Raw genomic sequence first — 22,791 nt, 5'->3', positions numbered from 1 at the left:
AACTGTCACTGGGTTAATTATTTTTACTATTGGGAATGGACCAAAAAACATAGGTCCAAACTTCTTACTAGGCAGCTTCAGTCTTATGTATTTAGTAGATAGATAAACCCGATCCCCCACACCGATTCTACCTGACAGGTATTCTGCTAATGAAATTTGGGGGAGGACAAAAGTGAAGCCTGTGATCAAGAGATAATATCAGTCGGCAATAGGGAGGTTCTCACATCTGATCCAGACCAGACATAGCTTGTGCAGTAAGCATTTTGAGTCACTTTACTGCTGCACCAACACAATTGCATTGGATGGATGTAAAAGAGGTTTTCAGGTATTTGAAAGGAACTGTGAACTTGGGTCTTCAAATACAGGTTTCTGAAGAATATTAAGTTATTTGGTTTTATGTCTATTCCAGTCACAAAGGGAGGAGTGTCAGTATATAAGAGGTCATGAATTGGAATAGACATGGCAACAGGTCAGCCAATGGGGACTGTTTGGTGATTCAGACAGTTTGGAGCCTGGGAATGGCTTAGCCTGACTGTTATGTATAAAAGAGTTGGTTTGTCCTTGCATTATTGCTTCTGTGTTTATATAGATTTTGTACTTCTGAATTCTGAGTTTTGGTTCTTGCTTCTGCTGCATGGATATTGTATACATGCATCATGTATACAATTTTATATTACTGTATATAAAGAAGTTTCTTTTCTACATGAATCCTGCTGAATTATTGGATTGCTGCAAACTATAATATTGTTCTCAAGGAAACGAGAATTACTGTTTTTTGATAGAATTTTGTAATCCCTTTTCGGATTATAGGCATCTGCATATAAATGTTCCTCTGCCAACCCTGGAGCCATCTTGAAACATCTTCAGGGTTGCTACAATGAGGCTGGATTAAGCTGTGGGAAAGGGAGGGGGAAGTAGAGCTAGCTAGGGAAACACGTAACCAAATTAACATTCATTCTCTTGGGAACCAAGAACAGTCTTATCAGCACCTGGGAGGGCATGGTTGGGAGTCATTCGGGACTGGGATTGTGAGCTAATTGGGGCATGTGATGGTTGTCCATAGATGGGGGATGAGCTTTGGATTTTGAACTAGATAGGGAAAACCAGGGAGCTTTAGAGTTGGGTTTTCATCAGCTGTGCCAATATGACATGCATAATAAATCTATACTTTGAGGAACCTTCTGACCTTGGAGTTTTATTTCACTGGGACTGTTACTTGGTACCCTGACATCCTCTTCACTATGTGTAAGAGATCTTTAATAGAAATTTGTGTTGAGATTATATGCTTACATTTGTGGCACTGAGTCAACAATTCTGGCATGAAATGAGTCTCACATTTACTGTTGGAATTAGGGGAACAATTAATCCATCACACCAATAAGCAGACTCTGAATCATTTCTTTATTAACTGTCCCTTCGTATTCAAATCAGGTCTAAAAATAATAATATAGCATTTGGGGAAAAAGATGCAGCCCAGTAATCCAGCTGCCGAAGCCAAAACGGAGAAGATCTCCACAGCCACCATATATTTTCCCTTTGTACTCAGATAGGTTGGGACAAATGATATCCAGACACTACAAAAGACCAACATGCTGAAGGTGATAAATTTGGCTTCATTAAAGCTGTCAGGCAACCTCCTGGCTAGAAAGGCCACTGTGAAGCTGATAGAAGCCAAGAACCCCATAAAGCCAAGGACAAGGTAAAACATGATGGCTGAACCTTCATTACATTCCAGCACAATTTCTTCTGCCATGGAGTGCGTGTCTAAATCTGGGAATGGGGGAGAAATTGCCAACCATACTATACAAATGGTGAATTGCGCTATGGAGCAAGATAGGATAATACTTTTGGCCAACCTGTTCCCCACCCATTTCCTCATTTTGGAGCCTGGCTTAGTGGCCATGAAAGCAATAACAACAATGGTTGTTTTCCCCAAAATGCAAGAAAGGGCTATGGAGAAGATGATGCCAAAAGCAGTTTGTTGCAAGAGACATTTCATTTGGTCAGGTCTCCCAATGAAGAGTAAGCTGCAAAGAAAGGAAAGGAGGAGGGCAATGAGAAGAATGTAAGTGAGGTTCCTGTTGTTGGCTTTGACTATGGGTGTGTCCTGCTCTTTAATGAAGACACCTAGCACCAAAGTTGTAATGAAGGAAAAGAAGAGACTAGCAGTGGCCAAGATGATTCCCAGTGGCTCACTGTAAGACAGGAAGGTTGTAGTTTTTAGAATACAGAGATTTTGAGCCTTGTTTGGATAGTGTTCTTCTGAACATTGGAAGCAATCAACTGCATCTGGAACAAGAAAACCTCATTATCAATTTCTAGAAATAGCAATATAGTGGAATTGAGAGTTAATATAGGAGCTAATTAATGGCATTAGTTAAATGATGCTCTCCTGCTGTATATTTAGTGCCATGCTTTAAGTATGCCAAAATGTCTAATACTTACTTACGCAGCGGTTTATGTTTACAATTCTAACTTGTTCTTCTTGTATATATAATGTCCCCCCTCTCCCTCTGCACCTCCCTTCATTCATTCCCTCTCTCTCTTCTATCTTTCTTGGGAAAATCCTTCATGCTTCAAAAGAAATAGAATTTCATTGGGCATTTTTTTTAATTATTTAGTTCTTTTATTAATCAGAAGCCATTATCTGTAACAATCTAGAACAACTCAAGCCAAACATTTATTTTTGGATTCTCTAAATATCCTTTCATTCTTAAATTTATGACACAATATCATTCATTCAGTCATGACATTAAAAGTCCCCTTAGGAAAGCCGTTTCAAACTCGTGTCCTCATGGAGTTATTACATGACGTATCATGACTTTTTTGCTCTTCGCTAAACCGGACGGGTATGACCAGTGAGTGATACATCCAGCCCGTGGGCCTCGAGTCTGACACCCCTGCCTTAAGAGTTTTAAACATTAGCATTTTGAATCATAGTTAAGGAGTCTGAATAGTTTTTTGCAAAGCAGCTCTTACCCATCTGGTTTGAAATTTTCCCTTTTGCACATGGAATGCAGTCATAACAGCAAAACGGCTTCCCTTCTATTTTCCTCTTCCTGGTCCCTGAATAGCAATTGTCATTGCATACAGAAAGAGGCTGAACCTATCAAGAAGTGAAAGTCACAAGGTTTCTATCAGAAAATTCTATTTCAGGGTGAATTTTACATCTAAAGACAGTTATTCCTCCAGGTACGACCATTAAATTTAGCAGATTTACACAAGAAATAATTTATCCAGAAAGGGTACTTATGTTAGAAATTCAAAACTGTGACCAGAAAGAGGGCTCTGTAGCCATACGACTTTGATTCAGTCACTGCTGCATTGATAGCCATTTTTTACTCTGTGACTTTCCTTTGCCATTTGGGGTTATGACATGCGATTTTCTGAATCCGGCAGGGTTGTTTTTTTTCCTGGTCCCTTGGCCAAACAAGATTTGGTGATTTTGCAGCCAGTGCTAAGTTTGTTTTTTGTTTTTTTGGTGCTGTGTGGATGATCTGCGGTTGCCTGGAGGATTGTTTTGCTGGCTTGAGGACTGGAGAATTGCTTCTATATTTTTCAATGTTCTTTTTTGTTACTCTATAGCAGGGCTATCAAACTCCCAACCCGCTGGCCAGATGTGTCACATGCTGGCCCCACCCCTGCCTGGTTTAACAAAGGGGGGGGAGTCCCAATATGTCATGTGACAACGCCGTGATCATTAAGTTTGACATACCTGCTCCATAGTACTGTACTGTACGGTTTGTTTGTAAGCCCTTTGCAAACTGCTCTGCTTCTTTTTAAGTACTGTGTATTTATTTATTTATTTATTAGATTTCTAGACCACCCTTCTCCCGAAGGACTCAGGGCGGTGTACTGTACTGTACTGTACTTTGCAAACCATTGTGCTTGTAAGTACAGTACTTTGCAAAAATAAAGTTTCTTTGCATTTGCCTTGAAACTGCTTGTAGAATTATAGCCAGCATCTACCCAAAGCATTTTACAGTGTTGTGTTTCCTTTCTTTTATTTTGGAGATTAGTGTATATTACTATAGATAGTTTATAGAAATACTACATTTTTTGCAAACATGACATTGCCCAGTTTCTTATTTTCAAATTGCAAAGAACTGCAGATAAAAAAACTTGCAGAATGAGCTGAATTTAGCAAAAGACAATTACAATGAATAAGAGGGGAATATTTTTTTCAAGTATGCTGTATTGCAGTACTTACGTAAGATAAACATTTTATTTGTGGTAGGTAATCTTAATCTTGGTGGCTGTTGTTGATTTAGGATGTTTATTTTATTCTAAATCATTTTATATGTATACTTTATTTTATTTGTATTTAAACAATATAGAACACCCCACACACTATAAAAAAGAGCAAATCTGACAGATCAGAATCCCAGTATATAAGATACTGAGGAAAGCAGAGTTTGAGGATAGCATATGAGGATACTTGGCAGAGTTAACCAGCAAATGTGGGGGGAAAAGTGCTTCTGAAAGAGGGAAAGCAAATGTGACTAGAAATAGCATTCCCAGTTCCTTAGCTACAGGGTGAGAATAAACTTATTACTTTCTGTGTACTCAACATGGTAGATGACTCGTTCTTTTGCTGGTCCTAGGAGGAAGATTTGGTTCAGAAAGCAAAAAGCAAAACGAAAAATCTGGATTGAAATGAAGAGATAAAATAGTAGATCTACCTCCATGCTTGCTTGAATATACAATAGACAATAAGAAAGGAAAGGTATTTTTTTTAAAAAAACAGGTAGAAATGCAGAATATATATAGAAGAAATTAATCCTAGGGAAGAAATGAAATGTAACTTTAAAAAGAAGATTAGTGGGTGACAGTAGAAGAGATAAAAGAAAGTATGTTGAAGAGCTACAGCAGCCAGTTATATGTGAAGGAGCTGAGACCAAAATTGTTGATGGATTGAGCAAAAACACTCAGAAACTAGTACAGCCATAACTGAGGAGGGAGAAGCAGTTTACAAGCCTTCCAAAGAGGCAGACCAGCTTTAGCCAACCACAGCATGTAATAACCATTAACTAGAATATGTCCTCAAGAAAAGGGCTTTTTTTTCTACTTCTTTTTTCACAACTTTTTCCAATAACATTAACATACTTTAAAAGTTATTCCCCCTTTAAAATTAAATGTAACTTCAAATTGCATAGATTCTGGAAAGCCAGATTGAATAATATTCAGAAACACTGTTGGCAAAGTGAACCATGGATTTTCCAAATATATCCTCTTGTGATACAAATCTTCCAGCATGCACAGCAGGCATTAAACTTTTCACACTGTCAGTGTGGAATTGTTGTGAATTATATCATTTGTAGCTTTAATGACTTTAACTTCTGTGTGTCTTTTGTGTGTGTGCATGTATCTTAACCAGGCAATTTTGAAATACAAAAAGAGACTCTAGGTATTGAATTATGTTCTGCTAAAACCATAAAAATGTGACAAGTAGATACTAGGAAATTATTTTAAGTCTGGCTGTACAAAGATTTCAGTCTTTGTATTTCAAGCTCCCCGTTCTCTCTGGCTGGATGATTTTAAAGGTAAGAGCCATTCAAATCAATAATTCTGTAAACAAGAAGGGAAGGGAAAGAACACACAGTTTGAAATCTGAGCAGGAAATACCTGGTTAAACATTGTAGGCCAGGTGATGTCTTGCGCAGAAATAGTGAATAACTTATCAGGAGAAACCGCTGGGTCGATCTTTCCAACTTTTACTTTAACAAAGGTCTCGTTTGGGAACGTGACCCAGTTGATAATGTCAAATCCAGTCTCTACATCCCCATTTTCATTAAAGGAAATTTTCTGTCCTGCAGTGTTATTAAATGAGATGGTTCTCAAATAGTGATGGAGCTAAACAGAAGCAGAGGTAGACAATTAATAAGTGAAGCAAAAAGAAAAAAAAAGAAAAGTAAAGTAAAGTAAAGTAAATAAGAGAGAGGAGACGAAAGGAGAGGAGAGGAGAGGAGAGGAGAGGGGAGGGGAGGGGAAGGGAAGGAAAAGGAAAGGAAAGGAAAGGAAAGGAAAGGAAAGGAAAGGAAGATCATAGATAGATAGATAGATAGATAGATAGATAGATAGATAGATAGATAGATAGATAGATAGATAGATAGATAGATAGATAGATGAAAAAAGAAGGAAGGAAAAAGAAAAGTAAAGTAAAGTAAAGTAAATAAGAGAGGAGACGAAAGGAGAGGAGAGGGAGGGAGGGAAGGAAGGAAAAAAAGAAAGAAATTAAGAAATTAAATAAAGAAGAAAGGAAGGAAGGAAGGAAGGAAAGAAAGAAAGAAAGAAAGAAAGAAAGAAAGAAAGAAAGAAAGAAAGAAAGAAAGAAAGAAAGAATGAATTATGGGTGTTAACTTATGTATCATCCCTTTAACATGATTGGGCACTTTCACAGAATTAATGTTCCTCTAACCTTCATTCACAGATACTTCAGCATCTAAACCTTTTCCTCCATATTATTATAAGTTGTTAACTATTCACAATTGCAAAACTTTTTAAATCTTGGAAGATGAGGAAAATTGAGTCATACAAGACTTCAAATCATCAATTTGATGTTTTGATTGGCCATGCCCACAATGGTAGAGCTCATTGCATTAGAAAGACTCTGTGGTCTCTTCCCATAATCCCAAAAGCTTTAACCAAAAACTTTCTACTATTGACCTCACCCCATTCCTAAGAGGACCATAAGGGGCGTGCATAAGAGCACAAACGTGCCTACCATTCCTGTCCTATTGTTTCTCTTTTTTCTCTACATACATACATACATACATACATACATACATACATACATACATACATACATATATATATATTTGTTTTCTGAGGTTTTCGCGGATGTTTGTATGTAGGTCTTTGGTTATTCGGGTTTTCTCCCACGTAAAATTGGAAGTGTCTTGGCGACGTTTCAACGAAGTCTCATTCGTCATCTTCAGGCTTCAGCTTCGTGCTTCTGGCAGCTTCGTGCTTCTGGGAGCAGCTGTTTCTTCCTTTTTAACAGCTAGTGGGGGTTTGAACTGATTGGGTGGGAGCTTGGCTGTGCTCTGATTAGATGGGTTGTTTTTTTATATATATTTATATTTATATATATGTTTTCTGAGGTTTTCACGGGTGTTTGTATGTAGGTTTTTGGTTGTTCGGGTTTTCTCCCGTGTAAAAAAAGAGTTTTCTCCAGTCAAAAAAGGGGAACCAACTTCTTCTCTGGTCCAACACCTTTTTTTTTTTTTTTGTTTACATTTATACCCCGCCCTTCTCCGAAGACTCAGGGCGGCTTACAATGTATAGGGCAATAGTCTCATTCTATTTGTATATATTTACAAAGTCAACTTTAAAGCCACAGGACACGATATTGACTTTAAAAAGACCAGAACTATCGCCAAAACTGAACACTTTAACAACAGAATAATCAGAGAAGCCATTGAAATAGAAAAACGCCCATACAGCATGAACAAATGAGATGATACCTCCTGCCTACCAGCCATTTGGAAACCCGCCCTTATTGACAAATGAGTCCCTAACACGAGGAATGACACCAGACCCACACTCACGAGGTCCACACAGGATGTCACCACTGCACATCCACCCAGAAAGCAGATCCAAACCCACACTGATCATGAAGCACGACCAAGGACCAGAAGCCAGACCGCAGCTGCAATATTAGCCACTTCAAACCCCTCCAATCCATACATGCAGCAGACTGACACCCACTATGAAGATGTAGCACGACCACAAACACGAAGCCAAACAACAGCAATGCAGCTCACCAGCCCAAATCCCCCTGCAATTCAGACTAATCTGAGCACAACCAAGCCCCCACCCAAACGGGACACACCTCCAGCCAATCAGAGCATAAAAAAACCTCCATCCAATCAGAGCACAGCCAAGCTCCCATCCAATCAGCTCAAACCCCCACTAGCAGTTAAAAAGGAAGAAACAACTGCAATCACACATTACTCCCAGAAGCACGAAGCTGAAGCCTGAAGATGACGAATGAGACTTCGTCGAAACGTCATCAAGACACTTCCAATTTTACGTGGGAGAGAACCCGAATAGCCAAGGAGATATATATATATATAGGAGATATATATATATATAGGTTTTTGGTTGTTCGGGTTTTCTCCCGTGTAAAAAAAGAGTTTTCTCCAGTCAAAAAAGGGGAACCAACTTCTTCTCTGGTCCAACACCTTTTTTTTTTTTTTTGTTTACATTTATACCCCGCCCTTCTCCGAAGACTCAGGGCGGCTTACAATGTATAGGGCAATAGTCTCATTCTATTTGTATATATTTACAAAGTCAACTTTAAAGCCACAGGACACGATATTGACTTTAAAAAGACCAGAACTATCGCCAAAACTGAACACTTTAACAACAGAATAATCAGAGAAGCCATTGAAATAGAAAAACGCCCATACAGCATGAACAAATGAGATGATACCTCCTGCCTACCAGCCATTTGGAAACCCGCCCTTATTGACAAATGAGTCCCTAACACGAGGAATGACACCAGACCCACACTTACAAGGTCCACATAGGATGTCACCACCGCACATCCACCCAGAAAGCAGACCCAAACCCACACTGATCATGAAGCACGACTAAGGACCAGAAGCCAGACCGCAGCTGCAATATTAGCCATTTCAAACCCCTCCAATCCATACATGCAGCAGACTGACACCCACTATGAAGATGTAGCACGACCACAAACACGAAGCCAAACAACAGCAATGCAGCTCACCAGCTCAAATCCCCCTGCAACTCAGACTAATCTGAGCACAACCAAGCCCCCACCCAAACAGGACACACCCCCAGCCAATCAGAGCATAAAAAAACCCCATCCAATCAGAGCACAGCCAAGCTCCCATCCAATCAGTTCAAAACCCCACTAGCAGTTAAAAGGAAGAAACAGCTGCGATCAGACATTGCTCCCAGAAGCACAAAGCTGAAGCCTCAAGATGACGAATGAGACTTCGTCGAAACGTCATCAAGACACTTCCAATTTTACGTGGGAGAGAACCCGAATAGCCAAGGAGATATATATATATATAGGAGATATATATATATATAGGTCTTTGGTTGTTCGGGTTTTCTCCCGTGTAAAATTTCTCCCGTGTAAAATAAGCATATATATATGCTTATACCTCCTTATATTTCCTCATATGTATGTTTATATACTATATAATCTTTTGTGTGATGCTTATGTATATTGTTGTGACAAAATAAATAAATAAAATAAATAAATAAATAAATAAATAAAAGAAGAGCAACAGGAAATGTTCATTTATTCTTTTGTTACCTGCCATTCTTTTTGAGTCAGCAATGTTTCTCTCCCAACTTCTGGCCTTGCTCTGTGTTTGGACATGAGAGAAAGCATGGCTTGTAAAGCATGTGCCACACCATAGGCTGCATTGTAGATGCTGTAACTCTGCCCACTCATGTTAGTGTCATACACAGACTTAGGTAGTTTCTCCAACTTCTCTTCTCCAGTGCACAGCATTCCAGCATCTTCACCTAACTTATCTTTAGGAAAAGAGCATTCAAAAGCCTGTTCCCAGAACACACTCATTAAATGGTCCTCTGTTTCTGAAGTTGGGTTTCTCATCTGAAGGAATTTATTAAATCCAGAAATCTCCTTGGAAGAAACTTCAAAAGTTATAACACCATGGAAAAAGTCCATACCCCTATTTTTTTGAAAGGGAAGGGATGTAAACTCCATCTGGGCTGGCATTATCCAAACTTTATCTTTTCTCTCGACGGGCATCTCTTCATATTCGGTAAAGTAGGGCAACATTCTAAAAATGGCACTGACTTGGTTTTCACAATAGAGGATAATGACATTGGCAGTGCTCTTCATGATAATCATGTACATTTTACCAAAGTCTTGAAATGCTCCTCCAATATCATTAGAAAATGTTTCCTTGCCCATCTCTTCAATGAAGTCAAAGCAGATACCTTTCTGAGAATACAAAATAATAGCATCTTGAATGAATCTCTTTTCACTTTCCTCAGGTTGGGAAATCAGCCCAATCCATGTCCACCTTAAATGCAACAAGAAGTGGAGAATACCCATAATCTGTTGGTCACCACTTGGGAAAAAACGATGAAAGAAAACTGTTTGTATCTTGTCATCTATTGTTGGAGAAGACCCATATATCAGCTGAACATAGAAAAAAGGGAACATAATTTTCCAAAATGAAATATTCATCATTTTTGAAAAAATATCTCGTCTTAATTTATGATCTTCCATAATAACTGAGATCTACTCTATTTTTTGCGCCATAAGATGCAGTTCCCCCCAAAAAAGTGGGTGGAAAGGTCTGTGCATCTTATTTATTTATTTATTTATTTATTTATTTATTTATTTATTTATTTATTTATTATTTAGATTTTGTATACCGCCCTTCTCCCGAAGGACTCAGGGCGGTATACAGCCAGATTAAAACAATAATATACAAAATTAAAATAACAATTAAAATACATATTCAAAAGATGGCCGAAAATTAAAACCGTTGAATTGACCTATAATAAAATACAATTTAAAATTATTAAAAATTCAGAAATTTGAAAATTTAAAAATCAAGCCAGTCCCGCTTGGATAAACAGATATGTTTTCAATTCACGGCGAAAGGTCCGAAGGTCAGGTAATTGGCGTAAACCGGGGGGGAAGTTCGTTCCAGAGGGTAGGTGCTCCAACAGAGAAGGCCCTTCCCCTGGGGGCCGCCAGCCGCCAGGAGACCTGGTTGGGCACCGAAGGGGGGGTTCCCGTAGTGGAGATGTGCCTGCCAGGTTTCCGAGCATTCCATCAGCCGAGGGCCCAGGATAGGGGTGGCAGGGTGGCAGTTATTATTAAGGAGAGTCTTGAACCGAGGGAAACCACTGTGCCTCAGATAGCTGGGTGTGAATCCCTCTACGTGAAGTGGGGTCGTAGGACTCAGGTGGGCTTGCTGATCATGTACCTGGCTCCTTGCTGCGTGACAACAGCCCTGCCCGAGCTGTTGGAGTTGCTGGCCGGGTTGGCAATTGAAACCCCTAGACTGTTGGTCATGGGGGATTTCAATTTGCCATCAACCGGCGTGGCATCCTCGGCGGCTCAGGAGTTCATGGCTTCCATGATGGCCATGGACCTGATTCAATTAATTGACGGCCCTACCCACGTCGGGGGAGGCACCCTAGACTTGATTTTTATCTCTGGCCAGTGGTTGAATGATCTGGTTTTAAATGATTTAGTTGTCGAACCTTTGTCATGGTCAGATCATTTTCTCCTTTGTCTAGACTTTCTGACCGCTACCCACCACCGCAGGGAGACGGAACCAATGCGTTGGTTCCGTCCCAGGTGCCTGATGGACCCGGAGAGGTTCCTGACGGAGCTTGGGCCGTTTCCCGAGCACCTGGCCCACGACACGACTGAAGAACTAGTTGCAGCCTGGGAATAGGCCGCGGCTGGAGCTTTGGACCGTGTCGTGCCTTTGCGGCCTCTGAACCATGTCCTTGGTTCTCCGAGGAGCTGAGGGAGATGAAACGTCGGAGAAGACGCCTAGAGAGTGTCTGGAGATCCAGCCGTTCTGAGGCTGACCGGACACTAGTTAGGTCCTACAGCAGGACCTACCTAGTGGCACTGAGGGATGCGAAACGTTCTTACGTTTCCTCCCTCATTGCATCGGCAGATAACCGCCCGGCCACCCTGTTTTGGGTGACCCGCTCTCTTCTTCAACAGGAGGGGCGGGAGGACCCCCTACAAGGGCGTGCCAAGGAGTTTAACGGTTATCTATACGATAAAATCGTTCCGCTTCGGGACGGATTGGATCAAAATTGGGTAGATCCAGGCGAGGGTTCTGAGACCCGTCTTGTTGAGGTGATTTGGGATGATTTTGATCCTGTGACTCCCAAGGACATGGACAGGTTGCTGGGTAGCCTGAATGCCACCACATGTTTACTGGATCCGTGCCCCTCCTGGTTAGTACTGGCTACTCAGGAGATGACACGAGGCTGGCTCCAGGGGATTACAAATGCTTCTTTGCGGGAGGGGGTCTTTCCCGCTGCCTTGAAAGAGGCGGTGGTGAGACCCCTCCTCAAGAAGCCTTCCCTGGACCCAGCTGTTTTAGGGAATTACCGGCCAGTCTCCAATCTTCGCTTCACGGCGAAGGTTGTAGAGAGTGCGGTGGCATGTCAACTACCCCAGTACCTGGATGAAGCTGTCTATCTAGACCCGTTCCAGTCCGGCTTCCGGCCCGGATACAGTACGGAGACAGCTTTGGTCGCACTGGTGGATGATCTCTGGAGGGCCAGGGATAAGGATTACTCCTCTGCCCTGGTTCTATTAGACCTCTCAGCGGCTTTCGATACCATCGACCATGGTATCCTGCTGCACTGGTTGGAGGGGTTGGGAGTGGGAGGCACCGTTTATCGGTGGTTCTTCTCCTACCTCTCTGACCGGTCACAGATGGTGTTGACAGGGGGGCAGAGATCGACTCCAAGGTGCCTCAAGTGTGGGGTGCCGCAGGGGTCGATTCTCTCACCCCTCCTGTTCAACATCTATATGAAGCCGCTGGGTGAGATCATCAGTGGCTTCGGGGTGAGATACCAACTGTACGCTGATGACACTCAGCTGTACTTTTCCACCCCGGGCCACCCCAGTGAAGCTGTCGAAGTGCTGTCCCGGTGTGTGGAAGCCGTACGGGTCTGGATGGGGAGGAACAGGCTCAAACTTAATCCCTCCAAGACGGAGTGGCTGTGGATGCCGGCACCTCGGTACAGTCAGCTGCAGATGCGGCTGTCTATCGGGGGTGAGTCATTGGCCCCGATGGAGAAGGTACGCAACTTGGGCGTGCTCCTGGATGATCGATTGTCCTTTGAAGATCATTTGGCGACCGTCTCCAGGAGAACTTTCTATCAGGTTCGCCTGATCCGCCAGTTGCGTCCCTTCCTGGACCGGGATGCCTTATGCACGGTCACTCATGCTCTCGTTACCTCTCGCCTGGACTATTGCAATGCTCTCTACATGGGGCTCCCCTTGAAGAGCACCCGGAGACTTCAGCTAGTCCAGAATGCGGCTGCGCGGGTTATTGAGGGAGCGGTTCGGAGCTCCCACGTAACACCTATCCTGCGCAGACTGCACTGGCTACCTGTTGTTTTCCGGGTGCGCTTCAAGGTATTGGTTACCACCTTAAAACGCTCCATGGCTTAGGACCGGGCTATCTACGGGACTGTCTACTGCCGGCCTCTATCTCCCATCGTCCAGTGCGTTCCCACAGAGAGGGACTCCTCAGGGTGCCGTCAGCCAATCAGTGTCGACTGGCGGCCCCCAGGGGGAGGGCCTTCTCTGTGGGGGCTCAGACCCTGTGGAACGAACTTCCCCTCGGGCTTCGACAACTACCTGACTTTAGGACCTTTCGCTGCGAACTTAAAACCTATTTATTTTGGATGGCTGGACTAGCTTGATTTTTACCTTTAATTTTAATTGAATTTGATGGGTTCTTAAATTTTTGTAATTTTATGGGGGTGTATATTATTTTAATTTTTGGGCAAATTTAAATCAGTTTTTTAAGGGTTGTGTATGTCTGTATTTTATCTGCCTGTTCACCGCCCTGAGTCCTTCGGGAGAAGGGCGGTATACAAATTAAAATATTATTATTATTATTATTATTATTATTATTATTATTATTATTATTATTATTATTATTATTATTATTATTATTATTATTATTATTATTATTATTATTATTATTATTATTATTATTTGGCGGACGGCACCCTGAGAAGACCCTCTCTGTGTGAGCATATGGGTCGGTGAGAGGCATAAGGTAACAGCAGGCGGTTCCGTAAGTACCCGGGCCCTAAGCCATGGAGTGCTTTAAAGGTGGTAACCAACACCTTGAAGCGCACCCAAAAGACCACAGGTAGCCAGTGCAGACTGCGCAGGAGCGGTGTTACCCGGGAGCAACGTGTGGCTCCCTCAATCACCCACGCAGCTGCATTCTGAACTAACTGGAGCTCCGAGTGCACTTCAGGGGTAGCCCCATGTAGAGAGCATTGCAATAATCCAGACGAGAAGTGACGAGAGCATGAGTGACTGTGCATGAGTGACTGTGAGCATGAGTGACTGTGCATAAGGCATCCCGGTCAAGAAAGGGGCGCATTAGGGAGTGAATATGGTGAATAGCATCCAGACCGCAGCAGTGGGGTCCTTTTACCCTGATGAACCCTGCCTCTTCTTTCTCTTTTCCACAGTGCAGGAGTCATGGTGCCCATGACCATGACCGCAGCAGTGGGGTCCTTTGACCCTGATGAACCCTGCCTCTTCTTTCTCTTTTCCACAGTGCAGGAGTCATGGTGCCAAAGATGGTGTCTAGCATGAGTCCAAAAGCTTGGAAGACAAAAAAAGGTTGACTCAGCCTTCCATCCTTTATAAGGTAGGTAAAATGAGGACCCAGATTGTTGGGGGGGGGGCAATACAAGTTGACTTTGTATATAATATACAAATGGATGAGACTATTGCCTTACACAATGTAAGCCGCTCTGAGTCTTCGGAGAAGGGCGGGATATAAATTCAAATAAAAAAACAACAACCTCTGGTCACGGTGATTGACCCAGGTTGGATCCTGTGGACTTCTCTTTTCTTTGAGGAATATGTTTTGCTTCTCATCAAAGAAGCTTCTTCAGTTCTGATCATCATCATCATTACCATTACCATAGGGGTGGGTTCCATATTTTTTTATTACCAGCTCTATGGGCGTGGCTTATCTGGTGGGTGTGGCTTGGTGGTCATGTGACTGAGTGGGCATGGCCAACTTGAAGTCACTCAGGGCAAGGTTGGCCAGCCCCTTGCTGTGAATGACATCAAATTGGCCATGCACACTCAGTCACATGACCGGTGCTGCAGAGACAGGTTGATTTCTCCTGGAAGACAACTAGGGCTTTGCCGCCTCCTTTTTTCCTCACAGGAGCTGCCTCCAAGTCCTTGCAAAGGGACACACATACACATACACACACACATATGCCCTGCCCTGTCACCTCCACTGCCGCTTCTTTTGCTGCCGGCTTCTTGCCATTCTTAAAGTCTATCATGAAGAGCTGGAAGACGTTTCCTTAGATCTCTGATGCTCCAACAATAACTTGGGGGAGATCTAAGGAAATGTCTTCCAGCTCTTCATGATAGACTTTAAGAATGGCAAGAAGCTTTGCAAGGACTTTAAGGCAGCTCCTCTGAGAAAAAGAGGAGGCAGCGAAGCCCTGGCTGTCCCCTGGGAGAGGACCGTGGAGACACACACACGCGCGCACACACACACACACACACACACACACACAAGCCTCTGTCACCTCCGCTGCCACTTCTCACCACTCTTAAAGTCTATCATGAAGAGCTGGAAGACGTTTCCTTAGATCTCTGATGCTCCAACAATAACTTGGGGGAGATCTAAGGAAATGTCTTCCAATTCTTCATGATAGACTTTAAGAGTGGTGAGAAGTGGCAGCGGAGGTGACAGAGGCTTGTGTGTGTGTGTGTGTGTGTGTGCGTGCACGTGTGTGTGTCTCCACGTTCCTCTCCCAGGGGACAGCCAGGGCTTCGCTGCCTCCTCTTTTTCTCAGAGGAGCTGCCTTAAAGTCCTTGCAAAGGGACACACACACACACACACACACACACACACACACACCCTGACCTGCCCTGTCGCCTCCACTGCCGCTTCTTCTGCTGCTGGCTTCTTGCCATTCTTAAAGTTGATTGTGAAGAGCTGGAAGACGTTTTCTAAGATCTCAGACACTCCGACAATGACTTGGGGGAGAGCTAAGGAAACGTCTTCCAGCTCTTCATGATAGACTTTAAGAATGGCAAGATCCCGACAGCAAAAGAAGCAGCAGTGAGGGTGACAGGGCTGGTGTGTGTGTGTGTGTGTGTGTGTGTGTGTGTGTGTGTGTGTGTGACATCTGACCGCCCTCCCCCAGCACTGCCGCTGCCTCTGCCCCTCTCACCTCCAGCACAGCAGTTGTCGTGTCCCACTCCTCCGCTGACGGCCGGGTCAGGGAAATCCGAATCAGGCTTGCCTCTGCAGCTCTGCCCAAAGTCCTAGCAAAGTCCTCAGAGCAGGCAGGAGACCAGTAAGTGACTTCAGCAAGATAAGTTCGACTTTTGCCTGACTCAGAGACTGCCAGAAAGCAGATCCTTTATATAGGCCATGGGGTGTGGCTCCATGACTCAGCACTCATTAAGGCCTGCCCCTCCCTTCCTTCTGTTGCCTCCGCCTATCCAGCCTTCTGATGCGAGGGTCACACCAATCAGCAGCTGTTGGGAATAAACCCTCCTCAGGCTCACATGCTGTGGAGGAGGGGGAGGGGTCTAGCTGCTCCGTTTGCCTGGGCATGGAGTCAGGGCTGGGGCCGGGAGATGCTCCTTCTTCTGCAGTTTGTGTGGGCATGGAGCCAGGACTTGGGCCGGGAGGCATACATTCCTCAGTGTTCGGGAGCAGGTAAGAAGGCCCCGGCTGCTCTGAGGGCGGGCAAGACACAACAGCAGTTCTGTCTCCCAGAAGGGCTGCCCAACCACCTACTGGCTGGGCCGGAAGGCAGGCAAGCATGGCAGGGCCACGGGAAAGGGAGTTAGCTAGCCGGGAAGCCCGCTTGCCTGCCTTCCTCCTCCACTACCGCCTCTTTTTTTGGCTGCTTACCTTCCACGGCGGCTAGTCCAGAGTCAGGAAGGCAAGCCGACCTGAGTTTTTGCAAGCCCCCAGCCAGCCACTGCTGCTGGAAAGTGGCTGGCCAGGAAGCCTCTGAAAAGGCTTTTTTGCCAGCTGCTTTCTCCGCAGGCTGCCAAAAAGTACCGGCGGTGTCCCCATGTTCTTTGCACATGTGTATCCCATTGGACTTGCAAGGCAATGGGATGTGCATGCACAAAGAACGTGGTGGTGATGAACATGGCAGCTGGGGGACCAGTTTAAGGGCATGGCCAGCTAGTCATTACTACTGGTTCTCCGAACGACAACAGATTTTTATTACCGGTTCTTCCGAACCGGTGTGAACCGGAAGCAACCCACCACTGCTTTACCATTATCAAAATTGGAAGGGAACTTGGATGTCTTCCAGTCCAACCCCCTGCTCAAACAGGACACCTTAAACCATTTAAGAAAAATGGATGTCCAATTTCTTCTTAAAAGCTTCCAGTGATGGAACACTCACAATGCCTGAAGACAAACTTTTCGACTGGTCAATTGTTCTTATTCAGGAAATTTCTCCTTGAGAAGTTCTAGGTTGCTTCTCTCCATGATTAGTTTCTATCCATTGTTTCTGTTTTGCCTTCTGGTGCTTTGGAACATAAGTTGACTTCCTCTTCTTTGTGGCAACCCCTCAAATATTGGAACACTGCTACCATGTCACCCCTAGTCCTTCTTTTTACTAGACTAGACATATCCAATTCCTGCAGCTGTTCTTCATATGTTTTAGCCTCCAGTCCCATAATCATCTTTGTTGCTCTTCTTTGCACTCTTTCCAGAGTCTCAACATCTTTTTTATACCAGGGCTGTGTGCTCTCTCCACTAATCTTCCCTCTATACACCAATAACTGCATCTCAAAAGATCCCTCTGTTAAAATACTGAAATTTGCAGATAATACAACAGTGATTGGTCTCATTCAAGACAACGATGAATCTCCATACAGACGGGAGGTTGAACAACCAGCCTTGTGGTGCAATCAGAACCATTGTGAACTAAATACACTCAAAACCGTAGAAATGGGGGTGTATTTTAGAAGAAAACCTCCTATACTACCACCTCTTACAATACTAGACAACACAGTATCAACAGTAGAGTCTTTCAAGTTTCTAGGTTCTATCATATCTCAAGACTTAAAATGGACACCTAACTTCAAAAATGTCATCAAAAAAGCTCAACAAAGAATGTTCTTTCTGTGCCAACTCAGGATGCTCAAACTGCCCAAAGAGTTGCTGATCCAGTTCTATAGAGGAATTATTGACTCTGTCATCTGCACCTCCATAATTGTCTGATTTGGCTCTGCAACCAGACAAAACAAACACAGACTTCAATGGATAAGTAGAACTGCAGAAAAAATGATTGCTATCAACCTCCGTTCCATTGAGGACCTGTATACTGCACGAATCAAAAAGAGGGCTGTGAAAATATTTACAGACCCCTCACATCCTGGACATAAATTGTTTCAACTTCTACCCTCAAAAAGACACTATAGGGCACTGCACACCAGAACAACTAGACACAAAGACAGTTCTTTCCTGAATGCCATCACTCTGCTTAACAACTAATTCCCACAACACTGTCAGATAATTTACTAAGACAGTATTATTCTTCTCTTCCTTACTAGTACCTATCTCTTTCCACTTATTACTATAACCGTGTTGCTTGTATCTTTCAATTTATATTTTTATTTGTTTCCTATTATGATTTGATACCTTATTAGTAACCTTAACTATCACCAAGTTTTAAATCTTTTTATTCTTGATGAATGTATTTTATTCTCCTTATGTACACTGAGAGCATATACACCAAAGACAAATTCCTTGTGTGACCAATCACATTTGGCCAATAAAGAATTCTCTTCTCTTCTCTTCTCTTCTCTTCTCTTCTCTTCTCTTCTATTCTATTCTATTCTATTCTATTCTATTCTATTCTACATCGTGGTGACCAAAACTGGATGCAATATTCCAAGTGTGGTCTAACTAAGGCCTTATAAACTGATAGTAAAACTTCATGTGAACTTGATTCTATGCCTTTGTTGATGCAGCCTAGGACTGTGTTGGCTTTTTGGCAGTTGCTAGCAAACCAACTTTGGTTCTGACCAAGTGAGGAAGCTTCTTGAATGAGAAGCAAAAGGTAAAACAAAGTCCAGTTGCCTTTTGAAAAAGCATTTCTGAAGCACAAAGAACGAATATCCTCTTTTCATTTCAATTATTTCACATTTGGGTCATGTATTTGCCTCTAACTTTCCATTTTATTTTATATCAATATCAAGAGAAAGTATACTACAAATCAAAGTCTTTCTCTCCCCTCATTCAAACAGGGGAAGAAAATGTAGAGCAGCAAACTTGTTGTGACCTGAAATGGCAACTGCTGGTATATCTTTGGATCACTTTTCCCATTTTCAAAAACTCCTATTCAAAATTGGAGAGAGAAAAATTGTGTCTGCTTTAAAGAGACTCAAACCATTTTTTTCCAGATATCAAATGTCCCACAATCCTACCGCATTTGATATCTGATTAAGTTATAGTTACTGCTATCACATTCTAGCTGTTGGAATTGCTCATCTCTAATTAAGCCATTAACTATTTTATTTTATTTTTATTTTATTTTTATTTATATTTATTTTATTTGTCAAACACAACAATATATATAAGTATAAGCATGAAATAACCATACGAATTGGATACAACCAAAGGGAACATTAGGACAGGAATGGTAGGCACGTTGGTGTTCTTATGCACGCCCCTTACAGACCTCTTAGGAATGGGGTGAGGTCAGGCTGATTTCAGGAGAGAGGAAGGAAAACCATACCACAATTTAAAGAACAAATTTAAAAAATTTCCAAATAATAACACCTTGAATTTTTTAATCATGAATGAATGTGGTTATTAAAACATGGTAATAAAATATATTCACAGAAATGTATTGACACTTCTATAAAGTGTATTTTTAAGTCAGTCAAGCAATCATAGTCTATTAATTGGTTTGGATTCAGACTGTATCAAGTAGAGTATCTAAAATATCTCATCTAGCCACCACATTTTTTATCTATTTCTGTTTGAATGGCGCTTTATTTCCAAATTTAAAAAAATTAACATAAAATAATAGCATAATTGTTTTCTTGCACTAGTAAACATAACTTTCAAAATGTAAATAGATGGGGAGAATTGATTTCAAACTTGTGGGCTTCTGTTACTGAAACTTACAATAAATGAATCTTTAGTATTCATGATTTGGGTTTTCTGATCTTGCAAGACTAAAAGAATTCTCCTCTACCTTTACATTCAAAAGAACAAGGAAGAGTCCATTCTGAGTTGCTTTCCCAAATTTCTTTTCTGGTTTGGGCTCAGATACTTTTGATCAGATCATTGTCTAGACTGTGGCTCTTCCTCCTGACTATCAAGGCTTTTCTCACAGCCTATTACATTTTGTTCAAGGGCAAATCTTACCTGAGGCATCTTGTAGACATTCAAGGCGTTTGCCACGTAGGGATAGATGTGAGAGTTAGGTCCTGCAATAACAGATATTGCCCTATCCTTGGCATCACACTTATAATTGGGGATGAATCTTCCCCGTGTTGAGAGAAGCTGCATTGAAGCCAAGTAGGTCCATCTCGCCATGAAATAACTATTAGAGAGGTGCATACCCAGAGTCACATTGGGTAAAATTTGGTTGTTTTCATTTAACTCTTTTACAGCAAAAGCCAATGCCAGAATATGTTGATAGTTCTGTAGGAAAAATCTGCAATAAGAGATATATTCCAAAACGTATTTCATTTCTCACAGAATGTGACATGACATATACTTTATTTTCAACTAAACACTACACACAAAACTTGATTGTACACACTACAATTCAGGGAATTATGTAAATGCCTCAAAAATGATTTCCATTGCTAGAGATGTACTCAATCGTAGGAAAAATGTTTAAATTACATGAGATGTAATCAGCGGTGGGATTCAAGTAATTTAACAACCGGTTCTCTGCCCTAATGATTTCTTCCAACAACCAGTTTGCCAAACTGCTCAGAAAGTTAACAACCGGTTCTCCCGAAGTGGTGCGAACTGGCTGAATCCCACCACTGGATGTAATGTAAGAGTATGGAATCTAATAAAATACTTGCATAATAATGGAAATAGTCTGCAGAAATATTTCAGTCTACAACATGTTATTTTAGAGGAAAGAGAAAAGCTCTTAAAAAAAAGAAAAGTACCATTTTTCACTAGATAAAGGCTGGCTGTCATGATTCATTCATTATATAGAATTTTCACGATGAAACACATGAATTACTTTACATTAATAATCTTGTTATCATCTAGCTATAATTGTTAGACACACTTCTAGTTTTCTATCTTTAACTGTTCTATTTTCCCACCGTTTGTTCTTTTTTGGGAGTTGTATGTGTGTGTGTGTGTGAGAGAGAGAGAGAAAGAGAGAGAGAGAGAGAGAAATTTTATATTCTCAAGTTGATATAAGGCTATGCTGATGAACCTGCTCCAGATAGAGCAACTAAGTGAAAAATCTGTTCTGAAGCATGCTTGAAGGTAAATGTTGTATATAAATCTTTTTCTTTGGCCTTCACACAGCTTCCTTATCGTAAGTATAGAGGTAGCTCTTACATTAGCACAAACAGCCCTACATTTGTGCTCCATGCTTGCTGAACCACCTGTTTAGAAATCAAGTTCAAAATGCTATATAGCACCATCGTTCCCTAATATTCACAGCAACCATTAAATCATGAAATGTTGACATTTAATTGGCAGAAAAAAGTGATTCAATACTAAAGCATTGATGATTTGTACAACAGTAAGTAAATGAGAAAAGCTTAATATTGATTTTTAACATAACATAACATAAAAACAGAGTTGGAAGGGACCTTGGAGGCCTTCTAGTCCAACCCCCTGCCCAGGCAGGAAACCCTACACCATCTCAGTCAGATGGTTATCCAACATTTTCTTAAAAATGTTTAATCAAAAAAACCTCCAAGTGTATTTATTATTTATTTGGCAAGTAAGAAATATCAGTGGGTAGCAATCTATATTTAGAATGAAGGAACTAACCGGCAAGAAGCGGAAGAAATAATTTATGTTGCAAGTAATAACTCTAATTAACTCAGTCTGAGCATCCTATTATAGAAGAATATCTGATTTGAGATATGCTACAGTTAAGAAGAGAAAGTCTTTACATGGGCTCATCAACCAGTTCTTCAGAGGGATGTCTTCCAAAATGCACTGGATCAGATACGATGTAGAACTGAGATAGTATCCCAGCCATTATGAAATCGCCTGACAAAAAATACTTGTGCTTCATAAGGGGAGGTTTCCCCACAGCACATGCATTAAACTGAGGGGTAAGGCATGTAAGCCCTGGCAGTAACACTGCCATGACTGCAATGAAAAATACCATTTTCTTTGAGAATACCTGTGTCACCACATATGAACTAGTTCTGTCTGCAACAATGAAACATGACCAAAAAAATTAAATAAATAACCATCTCACTAGTTAGAATAGCTTCCATATATATCCTTTCTCAAAAAACAGATTGTCACATTTCTAGCTGTCTGGTCCCACAATTAATAACACTTTTCAATCTTGACCTGTTCTTTTGGATTGTCCCTTAGATATCCCCAAGGATTTGAGAAGAAGCTACATAACTAAGATTCCCTAGGTAATTATAGTGGAAATCAATAGATGTTCAGTGAAGCTCCCCATAGACTTTGAGTAGGAAAATAGAATGATGACTGTTATGAACTTGAACAAAAGGGTAGTAACCAGGGGTGAAATGCTCCCAGTTTGGACCGGCTCGCGCGATCTGGTAGCGATGGCGGCTGCTGGTTCGGAGGACCGGTAGCAAAAATCCCTGGCCCCGCCCACTGCCTCTGCTGAGCCACACTATTTTTTACTTTTAAAAGCCGGTTTTGCTTCAGCCGAAACATGCCTTTAAAAGTACAAAAACAGCCTTTGAGGATCCCGCCCCTCAGCTGAGATCGGCAGAGACTTTAAACTTAAAAAAAATAATTAAAGTCTCCTCTGGCAATCTCACCTGAGTTCCTCATCAGCAGAATCTTACTTGTACTCTTACATGTAGAAAAC

The 22,791-nt window shown here is 41.9% G+C and overlaps 1 protein-coding gene across 1 annotated transcript; it reads right to left on the bottom strand.

The window, feature by feature from the left end:
- Window positions 1-1,393: 1,393 nt before the first annotated feature.
- Window positions 1,394-20,318, bottom strand: LOC131198733 (vomeronasal type-2 receptor 26-like). The gene is made up of 4 exons (XM_058183705.1): window positions 20,148-20,318; window positions 9,296-10,156; window positions 2,980-3,106; window positions 1,394-2,289 (listed from the first exon to the last, which is right to left on the bottom strand). Exons 1-4 carry the CDS (start codon window positions 20,316-20,318, stop codon window positions 1,394-1,396), a joined length of 2,055 nt encoding a protein of 684 aa, XP_058039688.1.
- Window positions 20,319-22,791: the final 2,473 nt, after the last annotated feature.

This window comes from Ahaetulla prasina, chromosome 4 (assembly GCF_028640845.1).
Source record: "Ahaetulla prasina isolate Xishuangbanna chromosome 4, ASM2864084v1, whole genome shotgun sequence".
NCBI classification, from domain to species: Eukaryota; Metazoa; Chordata; class Lepidosauria; order Squamata; family Colubridae; genus Ahaetulla; species Ahaetulla prasina.
The sequence above is the reverse complement of the archived record's forward strand: the minus strand, read 5'-3'. Positions and strand labels throughout refer to the sequence as shown.

What these genes read in the sequence shown, in the direction of transcription:
- LOC131198733 (XM_058183705.1), bottom strand. Translation starts at nt 20,318, where the DNA reads ATGGCGAGATGGACCTACTTGGCTTCAATGCAGCTTCTCTCAACACGG. An exon ending in ATGTCTACAAGATGCCTCAG is followed by an intron (nt 10,157 to 20,147) that starts GTAAGATTTGCC and finishes TTCTATGTTCAG; the next exon opens with CTGATATATGGGTCTTCTCC. An exon ending in TGACTCAAAAAGAATGGCAG is followed by an intron (nt 3,107 to 9,295) that starts GTAACAAAAGAA and finishes ACTTCTTGATAG; the next exon opens with GTTCAGCCTCTTTCTGTATG.